The sequence below is a fragment of the Brassica rapa genome, chromosome A08 (genome assembly GCF_000309985.2).
Source record: "Brassica rapa cultivar Chiifu-401-42 chromosome A08, CAAS_Brap_v3.01, whole genome shotgun sequence".
NCBI classification, from domain to species: Eukaryota; Viridiplantae; Streptophyta; class Magnoliopsida; order Brassicales; family Brassicaceae; genus Brassica; species Brassica rapa.
Genome location: NC_024802.2, coordinates 10,707,843 through 10,727,302, shown reverse-complemented (window position 1 = coordinate 10,727,302; position 19,460 = coordinate 10,707,843). Strand labels below are relative to the sequence as shown.

Genomic DNA, 19,460 nt, shown 5'->3' with positions numbered 1-19,460 from the left:
TCAATAATCCGAGTCAGTCTAGTCCTTTTTGATCTTTTACAGGTCTGGAGTTGGTAGAAGAATGAAGAGAGCATGCTTGAAGAGAAGCTGTCCTTTTGGAGCATTTTGCGGAGAACACTCAAGACGAACAGTCCCGAGACTGTTCTCTAGCAGAACAAGCAGACGGAGTGATCCCGAGGTTGTTCCCGACAAATAAGGAAGCTTCTATTTTCGGGAATTAAGGCCTTGTTGCCCTAATTTCTTTTCTACCTATTGGCGCCTCCATATAAAGACGCCATCTATCCTATTTTATTTCTTACGCTAGTTTTTACAAGAGAACTATTAGCTTTTGCGATCTGCAACTTGTAAGGGAGAAGAATCCATTCTCTCATAGAGAAGACCTTCTGAACCCTTGTTTACTACTCTTATTATTATGCAGTTTCATTCAGGATCTATGTCTTTGATTTCTTGCATCATGATTGAGTAGTGATCTAGCTCGCCTAGGGTTTTTAGGGTGTTGAAATATGAGCTAAACATAGATAAGCTATTCTTGATTATTCTTCATCCATACTATTCATAAAGCTTCCATTAATCTGATCACTTGATGTTAGATCCTAAGTTTATCGCCTAGCTAACCGCTTATGAGATAGCTTGACATGTATTGAATGAGCTTAGTATCCCTAATCAGCGAAAGTAGATATTAGGGTAGTAAGTGAACTGATCGGACCTGACCACTAAGGCTTGCAGTCGTTTCTCATCTCAACGACAGTTAGATGATGGGACCGACCAGCAAAGAGATCACCACCACGACAGTGGGGTGTTCCAGCTGAGTGATCCGAGTTCTAGAAAGCACTGCACCGCGCTTGAATAATTGTTTGGCTCTCGCTCAACACCCAATGAAATACCCTAGGCTAGCTTCTTGTTAAATTGAATCAATCTCTAGTTTACTTGTTTTCCGCGTCACCAATTGAATTGAAAACCATTTTCTTCTTAGCTTGATATTGAGATTTATAAGAGTAAAGTGTAGACTGGTCCTCTGGATTGAATCTAAAGTACTATAATCACAACTGTTAACTTGGCAGTAGCAAAGATTCATATTTAGTGTATCAAGTTTTGGCGCCGTTGCGACGGGGACCAGATTTTTTTACCTCTACTTTTCGGTTTCATTTTAAGTCTAAGATATCTAACTCGCCTCTGTTTCTTTGTCACAGCTAATGATCCAGGTGCATGACCAGTAGACATACTCGGAGCAACGCACAAGGACCATTGCATCAGCTCACTAACGAAGAACTAGCGAGATTAGAACGTCAGAACCGTCAACTGCCTAGACCTACAAGCACCAACATGGGTGATCATCAGGATGATCTTACTGCTGCATTTGCACTCATGCAACAACAGATGCAGCAGATGCAGCAAACTATCCAAGCGAACGCTGCAAACCAACGGAATGCACCGGAGGAAGTTGATCAGATTGGCCAAAGGAATCTCTTGCGTAATCTACCTGCTACGCGATCCGCCATCAACCCTCCACCTTGCACTAGACAAGACTTTGAGATCAAGCCCGCCTTGATAGGTCTGGTGCAGAGGAAGATCTTCAACGGACTTCCTGCAGAAATACCGATGGACCACATTGAAAACTTTGAGAAGATGTGTGGGTTCACTAAGGCGAATGGAGTACCACCAGATTACATCAAATGTACTTTGTTCCCTTTCTCTCTCGATGGGAAGGCTGCTCGCTGGCTAGATTCCCTACCAACTGGATCGCTCACCACATGGGAACAAGTCAGATCCGCTTTCTTGAGCCACTTCTACACGAAATCAAAGACGGCAGCTCTGAGACAGAAGATCGCCACCTTTAAACAGCTGGTAGATGAGCCGTTCTGCGACGCATGGGAGCGATTCAACGTCTATCGCAGAGAGTGCCCACATCATGGTTTTGAAGAAGATTATCTACTCGGAGTTTTCTACGATGGAGTAGGTTGGGAGTACAGGAATGCTTTAAACTCAGCCAGTAATGGAGATTTCATGACCCAATCCACTCAAGGCGCTTTCGCGCTAATTGAGAACATGGCCTCAAGCTCAGCTGACAGCAACCGAGAGACAGACCGCACCCAAAAGGTGAACAGCATCGACAATAGCAAAATAGATGAGCTCTCTGCCAAGGTCGATCAGCTGATTAAGAGTAATCAGAACCATGTCTTCATCATGGAAGAGTCTCCTCAGGATAAAGGAACCATAGACGCTACATCAGAAGCGGACCAGGCGATTGAGGACCACCATGAGGTTAGCTATGTGAATGGGCAAGGATGGCAGTTTAAGAACTATCACCCGAACCCTAACGTGAGGAACAACCCCCACCTGTTCAACAACCCTAAACCCGATGGTAACACAGAAAATGCTCAAGGCAATCAAGTTCAGAACAGTGGCTACCAACGGGGGTATGGAAATCAAGGACGAACCTTTGTCCTCAGCCCAGCTCAGAATACTCAGTTCCACAACCAGAAACAACCGACTAACCAGCAGCCTGCACAGCCTGCTCAAACTGCTCCACAAGACGAGATGAAGAGTCTTGCCAATATGATGAGCCAGCTGCTCCAAGGACAACAGATTCAGGGAAAAGCACTGAATCAGGTCACAAACGACATCAATACCCGAATGAATCACATGTTCAATGACCTGAGTGCCAAATATGATAATGTCTCGAGCCATATGAGGCAGATGGATATTCAGATTGCTCAGACTGCTGAGAGTGTGAAGAGACAGCAAGGCACTCTTCCTGGAAAAACAGATAAAAATCCCAAGGAGTGTAATGCAGTCGCGCTTAGGAGTGGGAAGCAGTTAACTGATCTGGCACCCAAGAGATTCACAACAGCTGAAAAGGGGAAGCAGAAAGAATCAGAACAGCCACCTGTAACCGCACCAGCAGACGAGGAAGAAGCAGAGCTTCCTGTTAAACATACTCCGACCACTACAGAGCAGCCTACTGTGGTTGTTCGCCCAGCGGCAGAACCTGTTCCCACCCGTGACTATGTGCCAAAGGTTCCGTACCCTGTTCCTGCTAAGGCCACACGCAAGGACAAGGAGGAGATGAAATGTAGGAAGATGCTGGAAGACTTAACAGTCAGACTCCCTCTCATGAGTGCAATCCAGATGATGCCATCCATGAGTAGCTTTGTGAAAGGACTAATTTCTGGAAAGATAACCGATGACAGTGAGTTCATGGTAGTCTCTAAAGAGTGCAGCGCTGTTCTCCAGAACAAAAGGATCAAGAAGCTAGGTGATCCTGGAAAATTTGTCCTTTCCATCCAAATAGGGAGAACAGTCTTCTCGTGTTCGCTAGTCGATCTGGGATCAAGCATCAACCTCATGCCGTACTCTGTGGCTAAGCGCCTAGGATTCACAGATTTCAAACCTACCAGGATGTCCCTAGTGTTTGCTGATCGATCAGTGAAATCTCCAGTCGGAATTATCGAGGATATCCAGGTTCTGGTTGGGAACACACTTGTCCCTGCCGATTTCGTTGTTCTGGAACTTGAGGAAGAATCAAAGGATCCTCTGATCCTAGGCAGACCATTCCTATGCACTGTCGGAGCTATCATAGATGTGCGACAGGGAAAAATCGATCTCCACCTAGGAGACATTGTGATGAGGTTCGAGATGAATCAGATGCTCAAGAAACCTATGCTAGATGGACAAACCTTCACTGTCCAAGAGGAGGGTGATCCGCTGGAACCGAGTGATCAGATGATTGAGGAGATCCTAATAGATGATCCGCTGGAACTAGCTCTGACTAGAGCTGAAGCAGAACAGAATGTCCAGAACATCGACGCTGATGGGTACGCCAAGATGTTGGACTCCGCCAGAACCATGGAAAGATTAGTGGCATATCTTAGTCTGGGGGAGAACAATGCCTCAGACTCATCGAGCTCGCCTGTTCCACCAAGTAGGAACAATGACCCGTGGAGTGAATCCAAAGCTCCAAAAGTCGAGCTCAAAACACTCCCTAAGGGGCTCAGGTACGCATTTCTTGGACCAAATTCTACATACCCAGTAATCGTAAATGCTGACCTGAACAATGCTGAAACTGCTCTTCTCTTATGCGAACTTAGGAAATATCGAAAAGCATTAGGATATTCCCTAGCTGATATACCTGGCATTTCACCTGATCTGTGCATGCATAGAATACACCTAGAAGATGAATCAATGACTTCTGTAGAACATCAGAGGAGGTTAAACCCAAATCTGAAAGATGTTGTAAAGAAGGAGATAATGAAACTTCTAGAAGCTGGTGTAATTTATGCGATTTCTGATAGTAAGTGGGTTAGTCCTGTTCATGTAGTGCCTAAGAAAGGAGGGATCACTGTTATAACAAATGAAAAGAATGAATTAATCCCTACTAGAACAGTAACTGGTCATCGCATGTGCATTGATTTCCGTAAATTGAATGCTGCGACTCGCAAGGATCACTTTCCACTTCCCTTCATTGATCAAATGCTTGAAAGATTGGCTAACCACCCTTACTATTGCTTTTTAGATGGTTATTCAGGTTTCTTTCAGATTCCCATCCACCCAGACGATCAAGAAAAGACGACGTTCACATGTCCTTATGGAACATACGCCTACAGGAGAATGCCTTTCGGGCTGTGCAATGCTCCAGCGACCTTTCAACGCTGCATGATGTCAATTTTCACTGATCTAATTGAAGACATAATGGAAGTTTTCATGGACGATTTCAGCGTCTATGGGAGCTCCTTTAGTGTCTGTTTGTCAAACTTGTGCAGGGTTCTGAAGCGATGCGAGGAGAAGCATCTCGTGCTGAATTGGGAAAAATGCCATTTCATGGTCAGAGATGGGATTGTTCTAGGACATAAGATTTCAGAAAAAGGCATCGAAGTGGACAAGGCAAAGATCGATATCATGATGAGTCTGCAACCCCCAACTTCAGTGAGGGGAATAAAAAGCTTTTTGGGACATGCTGGTTTTTACAGAAGATTCATCCAGGACTTCTCGAGAATCGCAAGACCACTCACTAGACTGCTCTGCAAGGAAACAAAGTTCGATTTCGACAACGAGTGCTTAGCTTCATTTCACACGATCAAGGGAGCTCTTGTCAGTGCACCGGTTGTCCAACCCCCAGACTGGGACCTCCCTTTCGAGATCATGACGGACGCGAGTGACTTTGCAGTGGGAGCAGTGCTTGGACAGCGGAAGGATAAGAAGCTCCATGTGATCTACTACGCGAGCAAGACACTGGATGAAGCTCAATGTAGGTATGCCACCACAGAGAAGGAACTCCTGGCCATCGTCTATGCTTTTGAGAAGTTCCGATCATATCTGGTTGGGTCTAAAGTGATAGTCCACACGGATCATGCAGCTCTCAAGTACCTGCTCACGAAAAAAGATGCCAAACCGCGGCTCCTGAGATGGATTCTCCTCCTTCAGGAATTTGACCTGGAAATAAGAGACAAGAAAGGGGTAGAAAATGGAGTAGCGGACCACCTTTCCAGAATGAAAATAAACGATGATACAGTGATTGACGAAGAACAACCAGTGGAACACGTCAGTGCGATTGGTCTTTGCTACACGGAACAACCAATGCGCATAGAAACAGCTTGTTCTTCGCAACTAGAGCCGTTTGTGGCAACAATCCAGAAGCAATATCCTGATCTACCGTGGTTTGCTGAGATTGCAAATTTCTTAGCTGCTGAAAAGGAGCCTCAGAAGTTCACGGGGAACGAGAAGAGGAAATTCTTAAGAGAGGCAAGGCACTACTTCTGGGATGAGCCTTATCTATACCGACAATGCAAGGATGGGATCTTCAGACGATGTGTTCCGGAGGCTGAAATTCCAGGGATCCTACACCACTGCCACGGATCTTCCTACGCTGGACACTTCGCCACATTCAAAACAGTCTCCAAAATTCTCCAAGCGGGATTCTGGTGGCCAACAATGTTCAGAGATGCTCACGCTTTCATATCCAGATGCAATGCATGCCAGCGAATGGGCAGTATCAGCAAAAGGAATGAGATGCCCAGAACTACATATTGGAAGTTGAGGTGTTCGACTGCTGGGGGATAGATTTTATGGGACCTTTCCCACCTTCTCACAAAAACGAGTACATCCTGGTTGCAGTCGACTATGTCTCCAAGTGGGTAGAAGCAATTGCTAGTCCGACCAACGACGCACGAGTTGTAACCAAGATGTTCACCTCCATCATCTTTCCAAGATTTGGAGTACCTAGAGTGGTTATCAGCGATGGTGGAACTCACTTCATCAACAGAGTGTTCCAAGGATTACTGAACAAGAACGGCGTGAAACACAAGGTTGCAACCGCCTATCATCCTCAAACGAGTGGCCAAGTGGAAATTTCCAACAGAGAGATCAAGAACATTCTGCAGAAAACAGTCAATACCACGCGTAAGGACTGGTCCATCAAGCTTGACGACGCTCTCTGGGCCTACAGAACAGCCTATAAGACCCCATTAGGGACCACTCCCTATCATCTGGTCTATGGCAAGGCATGTCACCTACCTGTGGAGCTAGAGTATAAGGCAGCTTGGGCTGTTAAGCTGCTTAACTTCGATATCAAACCTGCTAAGGAGAGGCGAACAATTCAGATCCATGAGTTGGAAGAGATTAGGCATCTGGCCTATGAGAGCTCCAAAATCTACAAAGAAAAAACCAAGGCATTCCATGACAAACGGATCATCAGCAGAAGCTTTGCTCCGAATGATCAGGTCTTACTATTCAACTCAAGGATTAAGCTGTTCCCTGGAAAGCTAAAATCCAGATGGTCAGGACCTTTCACCATCAAGGAGGTTCGCCCCTATGGAGCTGTCGTGTTGCTGGACACAAGAGGAGGAGAATTTGTTGTTAATGGGCAGCGCCTCAAGCCTTACCTTGCTGATACAACAATCGCTGAAGGTGTAGAAATACCCTTAAGTGATCCCCTTCAAGCCTAATCGGCTCACAAAAGTCAAGCTAGTGACTGAAAAGAAGCGCTTGGTGGGAGGCAACCCACTGGTGAGTGTAAATATTTCTTTTATTTCTAAAAAAAAAAAAAAAAAAACTAACTTGCAGGAAGAAAATCGAGCACTTCTCAGCAGAACACTCCGGCGTTTGTTCCACTGATTGTTCCCAGGTAAGTGCTCGAACAAAAAAAAAAAGAGGAAAAAGGGAAAGGCCTATTTAAGGCCCACTAACTTTACCACCCCCCTTATATCTAGAGCCGCAAACCAACCTCACCGAACCCTAAATCGAAAACTCTCATTTCATATTCTTCTTCATCGATTTTGCTCTAATCTCTTGGATCCTCTAGAGATCGGTTTGGTTTTGCAGGAACAACAATCCAATCAAGGTAACCGCTCAGATCCCCTTCCCCTTCGCGCATCCAAAACGCGGTTTGGAAGTGTCTCCTTGAATCCTCCTTACCTATTGCTTAGCGATTGGTTCTTAGATTGTAGCTATATCTTTTGCGTTCTTGAGTAATTGCGATTGTGTTGGGAATTGATGGAAGTTGTAGGTTGTTAGAAATTGATGGACTTGGGCAAAATTGAGAGATTGGAATGTCCCATCGTTTCTGAACAACCGTTGAGCATGGCTAATTTGGAAATTGACTTTGTTTTGCAGATGCCTCCAAGAACAAGGAACCCTAAAGCACTCAAGGCCTCTCGCGGAGCAGCCACGCCTTCTCACTCCGCGAACGTCCCTTCCTCCTACCCATGGCCGAACAAGGCTGAGGGTCAACCGATCAACATCAATGACCCACTACTCCTTGACTACAATTGTGAGGGGTGGGACAAGGAGTCCGCAGCAAGATACAACAGGCTTCTCGCAGCAGAGATCCTGCCCACACGATTTGCTCACGCGGAGACCTTAGCTGCTCTTGGTCTCGAGTCTGATGTGTTCGAGACGCTCGATGTCATGGGCCTCGCTCCTCTCTGCTACCAAGCCCAAGTTCTCTATCCAGATTTGGTTCGGCAATTGCTCGCAACAGCTCAGATTACTTACCAGAACCCAACTGCGCCAACATACGAGAACTGCTACTTCTCCTTCATGGCTGACGGCAAGTTCTGCTCCATCTCTCTCCACGATCTAAACGAACTACTCGAGATCGCAGACACGCCAAGAGAGGTCTCAGTTGACAAAAAGTTCGCGCCAGCAAACGCCTTTTGGGATCTCATTGCGACAGGGAAGTTCACTTCTCGCAAGGCTTATCAGTCACAAATCCGAAACCCCACTCTGCGTATCATTGCCAAGATCGTCTCGAACATCCTATTCGCAAAGGAACACACCTCCAAGGTCACAAACGGAGAGCTGCAGGTTCTATACACCGGCCTCGAGGATGAGATCCGTAGAGACAGAGTCATACCGATACAGACTGTGAAAACAAACCCTGGATTCCTTCTCATCACGATGCTCTCTGAGCGCAAGGATTCCATGGTCCGAACGGAAGACAAGAAAGATCGCTGCGGCAGTGTTCTCACACCCTTGTTCAAACGCTTCAACATCGACCTGGATTCCTACACGGTTGTTCCTGAGCTTGAGTACATTGACACCGCCTATTTGATCACGTGCCACATCCTGCGCGACGAAAGCACATACAAGTTCACAGACAAGGACGGGATCACTCTCTACTGCAAGCTCCCTCTTCCAGGGTTAACAGATTTCACAACCTTGGATAACATAGTGTTCTTGCCAAACGCAGAACACTTGTGCGTCGACCCCCGAGCGCCAATTCCAGATGAGAATGCGGCAGGGGATGATGTGGAGGACATAACTCCACCTGCTGATGGTGCTTACGACCTAGAGGACCTCACGGATGTTACAGATGACCACGCCTACAGACGTTGGATGGTGGACTCCCAGAAGAAAAACAACAGCCTCATGAAGAGGATCCTCAGAGCACTCACTGGAGGCTGCATCAGAAGTCAGGATGAGCAGACGACGCAAGGAACAAGGCGCCCAGGCAAAGAACCAGCGGGCACTTCAGCTAGAGAAGAGAGACTTCCGAGGAACCGGAGAACAGCCGGCCACTCCAGCAGCGGCGATTCAGACTGAGTCCAAACGGACTATTCCTATTCCCTTGTTTTATCCATCTGAACTATTTATTTCCCTGCTATTTGTTTTTGGTTTGGTGTGTTTTAGCCTTCTCCGATTTATTTTCACAACCAGGGATGGTGTGAAGTAAGTCTGGGGGAGAAACTCTGTACGATTTCCATGTTTTTATTGAGTCAGTCCCTAGGATCGAGTCAGTCCAGTCAAACTTATTGTGGTAATCAGGACCTTATTTTGTGATGATTTCTTAACCACCTCGTGCTTTAACCTTCTTATTCAGTGACCTTAGCAGTGATGAAAGACCCACACATGGACCTGGAACACCCTGACTTATCTCATTTGACACTCCAGAAGTTCTCCACCGATCAGGTTACACTGGGTAGACTCAACTCCACTATATCTGAACCTAATCTGGACTTTAATTCTTCTTGTTATGGGTACTAGATCAGGGAAACGAGACCTATACTCAGGACTTCTTATCCTTTTTATCCATCTTGCTGTTCCTGAGTAGCTAGCTCATCTTTAGCTAGTTCCCACCTTGTACCTTAGCCTTCGTTCCAACTTCAGGCATTTGTTTCTCAGTGTTATATGTGCAGATATGTGCAAAAAGGTTGGAGAGGAAAGGATCAACGCAGCCTTTACTCGTTACTGCTGCAGAAATTCAATCAGAAAGGAGAACAAGCAGATCAAGGGACCAACTGCTCCATGACCAATGGATCGTGCAAGTATAGCAGAATGATGCGAATCAGATCCACCAGTGGCCTTCTCAAAATCACATGCTACCTCCTTCTTCGTCACCTCATCTCTACTTTCATGCCATTTGAAAAAAAAAAAAAAAAAAAAAAAAAATTTAATTACCTTTCGTTTTTGGCATTTGACGATAGGGAAGGAGATGAGTTCGAGGGAACATGAGCCACTGGGAAAACCAAGAAGGAGTTCAGGCTAATTTTCGGAGAACATAGAAGGGGGCAAGCAGAGCAGTCTGATGACTGTTCCAGAACAGAGAGCAACCGTTCGAAAGAGAGCAAAAAACGAGTAGAGGCTGTGGACATCAATGGATCCGTTCTCTCTTGCCATTTTGTGCGATATCCTGCATCCTCTAAGAAATCGGTAACCCCTAAACACTCTCAACTCCACCATTAAAAAGCTTGTTCCATACCTAGACCGTCCACCCTGAGTAGCGCCCATGACAAGAAGCTCACGAAAATTCTAATTGAACAAATGGAGTTTGGTCTCGAAAGTGTCGCTTTTTCAGGTCAAGATGTAGAGTAAGGAGCCGATCTGTGAACAGCGATCAGGGGTTTCCAGTAAGTGTGTGTGGTTCTAATCTACTGCTTGTATGGTTCAGAGATTTGTGGTAAGAGTATGGTTGCTGAGAATAAGCGAGTTCCCACACTTTCAAACTTTTCTCCTGTTCTTGATACTTGCCTTGTTCGAGGACAAACAAGGATCTAAGTCTGGGGGAATTGATATATGGTGTTTTTCACATCATTGTATAGGTGTTTTTGTATTGATTCGAGTCCATAATCCGAGTCAGTCTAGTCCTTTTTGATCTTTTACAGGTCTGGAGTTGGTAGAAGAATGAAGAGAGCATGCTTGAAGAGAAGCTGTCCTTTTGGAGCATTTTGCGGAGAACACTCAAGACGAACAGTCCCGAGACTGTTCTCTAGCAGAACAAGCAGACGGAGTGATCCCGAGGTTGTTCCCGACAAATAAGGAAGCTTCTATTTTCGGGAATTAAGGCCTTGTTGCCCTAATTTCTTTTCTACCTATTGGCGCCTCCATATAAAGACGCCATCTATCCTATTTTATTTCTTACGCTAGTTTTTACAAGAGAACTATTAGCTTTTGCGATCTGCAACTTGTAAGGGAGAAGAATCCATTCTCTCATAGAGAAGACCTTCTGAACCCTTGTTTACTACTCTTATTATTATGCATTTCATTCAGATCTATGTCTTTGATTGCTTGCATCATGATTGAGTAGTGATCTAGCTCGCCTAGGGTTTTTAGGGTGTTGAAATATGAGCTAAACATAGATAAGCTATTCTTGATTATTCTTCATCCATACTATTCTTAAAGCTTCCATTAATCTGATCACTTGATGTTAGATCCTAAGTTTATCGCCTAGCTAACCGCTTAGGAGATAGCTTGACATGTATTGAATGAGCTTAGTATCCCTAATCAGCGAAAGTAGATATTAGGGTAGTAAGTGAACTGATCGGACCTGACCCTAAGGCTTGCAGTCGTTTCTCATCTCAACGACAGTTAGATGATGGGACCGACCAGCAAAGAGATCACCACCACGACAGTGGGGTGTTCCAGCTGAGTGATCCGAGTTCTAGAAAGCACTGCACCGCGCTTGAATAATTGTTTGGCTCTCGCTCAACACCCAATGAAATACCCTAGGCTAGCTTCTTGTTAAATTGAATCAATCTCTAGTTTACTTGTTTTCCGCGTCACCAATTGAATTGAAAACCATTTTCTTCTTAGCTTGATATTGAGATTTATAAGAGTAAAGTGTAGACTGGTCCTCTGGATTGAATCTAAAGTACTATAATCACAACTGTTAACTTGGCAGTAGCAAAGATTCATATTTAGTGTATCATACTCCTATATAAATGCTTAGATTTCTCACTTTGTTTATGCAAACCAAGTTTGTATGTGATTAACCGGTTTAATATATGACCATATTTGTGGAAACATCCCCTATATATTAATCCTGGAGCATTACAACATGTTTTCATAGCCATGTGTCATCATGAGAATGATTCTTAGAATTGTTAGAAAATTAAGTTGGTTCATATAAACATATACTATGTTTTTTATTGAACTAACTATAAATTAATTAGTAGTATATAAAAGAATATTTTTTCTTTCCTTAAATAAAAGTTACAGAATCACCTAATATGGTTAACATATATAGGACAATTAATGATTATGAATAATACATATTTGATAACAATTTTTTTAACCTCTTTCTTTTTGTCTAATTTTATACTATTAAAATAAACTAAACAATCACATTAAGCATATAATAAAAAAATTTAGATTTTTTTCTAAATGTTATATTTTGAATTTTTAAAAACGGCTATAAATTACAAATCCTATTATATAAAAGAGACTAAATTCAAGGCTTTTGGGACTATCCACCTCAGCCAAAATATTCTCATCCAAAAAGAACTAAAAATAAATGTCATTTAGAAGATAATTAACTAACATACAACTTTTGATATTTCTAGAAATTTCAAATTTGTAACTACTAATTTATTAATAGAATCATATATCTATATTGAATTATGTTCTATTTTTAATCGTTAGACTTCAAGGGTAAATAAATTATTAATTTATAATATATATAGTTTATAACTTTATATTGTAGTTATAAATAAAGAGAAAATAACCGGGGAGGGTGAAGAAGCTCATGTAAAATTATGTAATTAAAATGGTAAAATGGTGAGTATGATGACGTGAATCTAAAAAAATTTGTTATACAAATTAAGGTGCTTTCTTCGTCTACTATAATGATTTAAAATAAAATATATATTCACATAAATAAGTCAATATTTGTTGTTTTTTTTTGTAAGATGTTAAGATTATCATTTTTTGAAAGGTTACACTGTTGTTTTTAAACAACTTATTACAGCAAGGAAACAAAAACAACCAACAACAACTCAAGGTAAAAAAAACCTTAAGGAAGTTTTATACAAGAAAGATAAAAAGAAGTAGAGAAGAGGAGAAAGAAGAACTTGCCGGGTAAGAGAGGAGACGGTCACGCATCATACGGTCGAGAGAGGCAAGGATGACTGATGAAGGTGAAGAGACAGCTGTGAACACACGAGCATTACGCTCTTTCCACAGCAGGTAGATGGCTGACCGAAAGTAGAGCTTGATGACTGGAGTAGCATGCGTATCTGCGTTGACGCGAGGTTGATTGATCCAGACTATATAAAAGGGACTAAATTCAAGGCTTTTGGGACTATCCACCTCAGCCAAAATATTCTCATCCAAAAAGAATTAGAAATAAATGTCATTTAGAAGATAATTAACTAACATACAACTTTTGATATTTCTAAAAATTTCAAATTTGTAACTACTAATTTATTAATAGAATCATATATCTATATTGAATTATGTTCTATTTTTAATCGTTAGACTTCAAGGGTAAATAAATTATTAATTTATAATATATATAGTTTATAACTTTATATTGTAGTTATAAATAAAGAGAAAATAACCGGGGAGGGTGAAGAAGCTCATGTAAAATTATGTAATTAAAATGGTAAAATGGTGAGTATGATGACGTGAATCTAAGAAAATTTGTTATACAAATTATGGTGCTTTCTTCGTCCACTATAATGATTTAAAATAAAATATATATTCACATAAATAAGTCAATATTTGTTGTTTTTTTTTGTAAGATGTTAAGATTATCATTTTTTGAAAGGTTATACTGTTATTTTTAAACAACTTATTACAGCAAGGAAACAAAAACAACCAACAACAACTCAAGGTAAAAAAAGTCTTAAGGAAGTTTTATACAAGAAAGATAAAAAGAAGTAGAGAAGAGGAGAAAGAAGAACTTGCCGGGTAAGAGAGGAGACGGTCACGCATCATACGGTCGAGAGAGGCAAGGATGACTGATGAAGGTGAGGAGACAGCTGTGAACACACGAGCATTACGCTCTTTCCACAGCAGGTAGATGGCTGACTGAAAGTAGAGCTTGATGACTGGAGTAGCATGCGTATTTGTGTTGACGCGAGGTTGATTGATCCAGGCTGCAACAGAGTGTAGATCAGCCGGAGGAGAAATCCAAACTTCAGCAGCAAAAGGCTCTCATATCAAGCGAGTGAAAGAGCACTCAAAGAAGAGATGATGGTGAGTCTCTATTTCCAGATTACAAAGGACGCATGTTCCTGAGACATTTAACCCCCAACGCCTCAAGCGATCCTTGGTTGGCAGTCTTCTCCGCAAAGCCAGCCATGATATAAACGTATTACGTAGAATATGTTCCTTGAACCCAATAGTCTTGTGCCAATATTTGTTGTTGATAGTGTTTATATTCTTTTCTGACATTAGTATCTATATTTTTTAGTAAACTGATCCAAAGAGATTAATTTGTGGAGCTAACCAAACAAGGATTATAGTGTTTACTTTGGAAAAAGTAATAGGTTGAATGATAGATGGCGTGCGTGTTTTTTCACATGGAAATCTGCACATATATTAAAATCGTAAGATTTGAATCATAGAGAAAATATAGTGTATATGACTGAAGTTGGTTCATTCTGAAACTAAATATGGCTAAAATTCTTCTTTGTCAAAATGCATAGATGTGAATTTTATATGAATAGAGTTTTCCATTGCTTATAACAGTGTAATAAACTCCATGTGTAAAGGAGAAAAAATGTTATATAAGTGAAAACAAAATTTTTTTTTTCTTGTGCCTATAGGCTCTTCGCAATTTGAAGAAGAAAGAACATATTGTGTGAAAATCTTTGGCTCGGTCAAATTTTATCCAGTTGTTTATAAAACTGTTGTTATCTGATTCATGTAATTTTTCAGTGTTGATTTAAAATCCCAAAAAACCCATCTATACTGACTTTTTGATATTTTTTTTTGTGATTTGAATTTAAAAAGAGATAAAACTTTCGATAAGTTATGTAAACTCAGAACAAGTATTTAGCTTTAAAAAGCATTTACATGTTTCAAACTTAAAATATATACATATATAATGTTTAAAATTATGCATATAAAACCTGTGTAAAATGTGCCTGAATATGTTTCTCTTCTTTAATGTGTTAATCGTACTATATATAACATTATTTTAAAATTTCAAAAAGTTTATGTCACATACAAAAAACCATCAATAAAAAATATAATTCTCCATTTACAACAAGAAAAATGAAAAATTATAAACATATAAATTTAAATTAAGAAAAACTAACATTGGAAAAACAAGAAGTTAATGTAAAAAAAACCCGACAAATAATATTATAAATAAAATAAATTTATAAGACACAATCCGCGCGAAGCGCGGAAAAAATCTCTAGTAATGGTAAAAGCCTCACATTGAACTCATATATTAGGGGTTGGGCTTTTGGATATACGTTCGGGTTCGTATCGGGTATTTCAGTATAAAGGTATATAACACGTTCGGGTATTTTTACACTTCGAGTCGAGTTTAGGTATTTTATGTTCGGGTTTGGATATTTTGGGTCGGGTTCAAATATTTAAATTTTGAAGGGAAAATAAATAAATGATTTGTTGTTTAAGTTTTTTGTATTTAAAATATATTTTAACTTAACTGGTTTTCTAATTTTTAAAAGATTAAACTATTAATATGTTTGGAGATAAAAATTTAAAAATAAAAAGACACTAATTTAGTTGTTGTTTTGAAATTTTAAATGCAATTTTTGTTAATACAAGAAATAGGAGCTTGATATGTATTTTAAGTGAGTAGCAAATGATTTTGTTAATAATTATATGTATATTATCTAATTTTGAGCAATAAGCATCATTAATATAAATATTTTGAATAAAATAAGAGAAGTAAACAAGAAATATTGGGTTAAGTATATTTAAGTTTGGTTATATTCGGAAATCTATTCGGGTTCGGATGTCACCCGTTCAGATTCAGATATTATCTGAACTGGTGAAATAAATAATTTGTTTTGTTGTTCTAGAATTAGATGATTTTTAGATCGAGCTAGTGAATATATACTAGACAGATATTTATATTTTGAGTTTGCACTTATATTCTATAACAACTTGATATGTTAGATTTGAACACTAACATGTTAATATAGTTTGCCAGTGATTTTTTTTCAAAATTTTGATTCTTAGATATGTATCTCGAGTGAAACTAATTTTCAGAGATGTCCATTTTTTTAAATTGACACTTATGTAATTCACCGAATTCATAGAAGAAGTTCAAAAATAAACTTAACTTATATCAATGAAACAAAGACAAGAACGAAAGCATAATTTTATAGAGGTAGAAAATAAAAGCAATTATGGAGAGTCAATAGTAAACAAATCCAGAGCAGAAAACTCAATTCTCTTTCGTCATTATACAACCGATGTTGCCTACTTGATTTTGGTGATTTGTGTCAGCCGCAAAAGTTAAGTTCTTTTTGTGCATATTAAGTCTTAAAAATAATTAAACGATGTTATTTTTAAGAGACCAACATTTGTATTCGTCATTTTATAATCGATAAAGATTATAGTGTTGCAAAATATTAAAACCATATAATAAACAAACATTATTATAAAAACTTACTCCATGCATGCGAGCGGATTATCATCTAGTTATACAATTACTAGGTGATTTTTCCGTGCTCATGCACGTATATAAATATTTATAAAATAAATATATTATAATAATTGATTGTTATTTATTTTTAATTTAAATTAATTTATAATTTGTATGCATAATTTATATTAATAGTATTTTATTACTTTAATTAGACATGATTTAAGATATGTTATATCTAGTTTTTTTATCGTCGATTTAATTATCATTTGGGTATATTAGATTCCATCTATTTCTCTGAATTCAACTATAATATTTGTTTATTTTAAATATATAAAAATTATGATTAATTTTCTTATTTGCATTTACGATGGTTGTTGTCTTAGATATGTAAATATATTTGAGGAAGATTATGCATAACTTAAGATATATTATGCTTAGAATGAAACATAAAATAAACTAAAGTGTATGATTCCAAATTATGTAAATTAATATAACGATAATATTCTAAAATCTCATGCATATATATAAATTTTACAAAAAAAGTAAATTATAGCAGTTGGTTGATATTTTATTTTCATTTGTTAATATGTTTTGAGTCATCCTATAATTTACATTTATAAAATAAATTATTATTATAAATTATATATTTTTGTTGTAGTTAAATCTATGATTTTAGATATAAGTTGGATTAAGTCGAGTCACTCATGTTATGAGTATATTGAGTTACATATATTCTTTCAAATTCAAACTGAAGTATAATTATTTTTATTATAATTAATAAAAATCAAGTTATTTTATTTATCGTTTAAATGTGCATGTATATTCATAATATTTATCAAAGTATATGTTGATTTTTTAAAAACAAAAAATAAAGCGATAATCAATATGAAGTTACATACATAATTAACTGATATATTTTTGGAAGCTCATGAACACATATCAATATTTACAATAATTAAAATATTTTATATATTCTAAATAATTTTATGCCTTAGATTTATTAAATGGTAAACTGAAATTTATTTTGAATAATCTTAAAACTGAGAATTCAGATTTGCTTCAGTATTTTAATTATAGTCATATTAAGTTCCACAAACATAAAAACATAAAATTTAAAAGCAAATTTAATATATGAAATCACATAAGTTTAATAATGATTAAATATAATATATCTACCTCGTTAAAGTATATAGTGTTATGTTATTTTAAAATATTTTGTAATTATTTGATCAAAAGATATTTATTGTTAATTTTTTAATTTTTTTAATATCTCTTAAAAACAAGCACTTTGAACATATATATTTTTGTATTGTTTAAATTTTTTTTTTAAAAGAAATAATATATTTTTCTAATATTAAGAGTATGTGTGGGAATGTTGTTTTATGAAATCACATTATATGCAAATATATATTTCCATATAAGAAAATATATATATAAAGAAGTATTTTATTACTGCAAAAGTATATTCTATGTTATTTAAAAATATTTTTTAAAATGAAATATTTCTATTTTGTGAAGTTTCCTCTTTAATGAAATCATATTATATACATATATTTTTGTTTTAATTTTTTTTGAAACTTTATAATTGTTTCCTTTTTATTATATATGTTACTTAGAAAATTTTATATAGGAAACTAAATAAAAATTCAATAATAGTATTTAAATATAATATCTTTAATTCATTAAGGGTATCAGTGTAATCAACCATCGTGAGAGTTAATATGAGCGTGACACATAAGAAACTGAGTTCTCAAATAATATTATAGAGATTTACATAATATGCATAAAAGGTAAGTTGACAATTTATGGTTGATACAATTTGTTTAGTGGTTTATAAAGCTGAGTTTAACGTAGAAAACTAATATATAGTGGTTATGCCTAAGATCAGGAATCTATACGATAGATATGCATGGTCATTTTCACATTTTTATTAGGGTGACTATATGTATTTTTAATGAAATGTCTTGTTCGCCCATTTTAAAACTTAAATGACAACTTTTATCAGTAAATAAAAAATAAGAGTCTAAATTAATAGAATATAAATAGCTGATTTAATACAACATCAAAACTGTTATAGTTTCTTTAATACTAATATAAATAGTATTTATTCTTAAAATTTATATTTATGTATACACATATATATATATATTAAACTATAAATCAAAACACAATAAAATTAAAAGGAAAAAGTAAATTTAGGGGAAATATTAGGTGAATTGATAAATATAGAAAATGATCCTATGATATGAAAATAGGTGGGATATAACAATAGAAAAAAAATGAAAATATATAAGGTAAAATAACAAAAAAAGAGAAGAGTTAAAAGATCATATGAAATGAAAATATATTTTTATCGTGGAGTTTTTTTTATGAGGTAAAGAATACAATCATTTAATCAATAAATCTAGATATACAAATTGATTTATTAAGTTATTGAAATAAAAGAAAAATATGTAAAAAGTATCTGAAACCTAAATTCTAATACACAATTTGTAAGTTTCGTGTTTAATAGTATTAAATTATGTAAGAGAGACCAAAAGATGTTTAAGATAATATAAATGAAAATTAACGGGAATAAAAACATAAGAAAATGACAAATATAATAAACATAAGAATATGAATAATATGAAGAAATTAAATAGCTAAAAAGAAAAGCAAAAGAACCATGCGTTGAATTGGAGTTTGTTGATTTTGTTTTTAATAAATAGTGTAATATATTCTTGTAAGATGAGAGTACTATACAAATATATCCTTGAACAACGCTGGAAACACCTCAACATATAGAGTTTCAGATGTTATATATTTATTGTTTTCAGTTTCACTTAATTTTAATATAATTGTTATAATAACTAATTTATATACAGAAACCATACATTTTCGTTTATAAATTATTGTGTATAGTATCTCAATATTTTTATATAGTATAATATTAACATAAACTCATAGATATTTGCTAAATTATAGTATCGTCAGATATGAATTTTCACAAAATATGTAGAATTGTCGTTTATATCATCTATGTAATGTTTCTCATAGTTTTTAATAACATAATTAACCAGTGTTAAAAAAAACTAATTATTTTTTTTTTGCTTATTTCACAGAGAACCATTTTTGCCAAGTTAATCCATCCCGTCATCTCTTTTACGCAAGTAGGTAGTGATAATCTTGCAGT

The 19,460-nt window shown here is 37.2% G+C and overlaps 2 protein-coding genes and 1 non-coding gene across 3 annotated transcripts; 2 read left to right on the top strand and 1 right to left on the bottom strand.

Annotated features, from left to right (window-relative positions):
• On the top strand, positions 1-6,012 carry LOC117127509 (the record flags this gene model as incomplete). The annotated part of the gene is made up of 1 exon (XM_033278060.1): positions 1-6,012. A coding segment is annotated over exon 1 (4,806 nt), but the record flags the coding sequence as incomplete, so codon positions are not given.
• On the bottom strand, positions 1,810-1,916 carry LOC117127649. Its single transcript, XR_004450669.1, has one exon. It is a non-coding gene; the product is annotated as a small nucleolar RNA R71 (small nucleolar RNA).
• Positions 6,013-7,171: 1,159 nt separating the features above from the next.
• On the top strand, positions 7,172-9,885 carry LOC117127169. The gene is made up of 2 exons (XM_033276606.1): positions 7,172-7,336; positions 7,609-9,885. The coding sequence occupies exon 2, from the start codon at positions 7,609-7,611 to the stop codon at positions 9,037-9,039; it is 1,431 nt and encodes a 476-aa protein (XP_033132497.1). The 5' UTR covers positions 7,172-7,336; the 3' UTR covers positions 9,040-9,885.
• Positions 9,886-19,460: the final 9,575 nt, after the last annotated feature.

Bases quoted from the DNA above. Each gene is read 5' to 3' on its own strand.
- LOC117127169 (XM_033276606.1), top strand. From the start codon at position 7,609: ATGCCTCCAAGAACAAGGAACCCTAAAGCACTCAAGGCCTCTCGCGGA.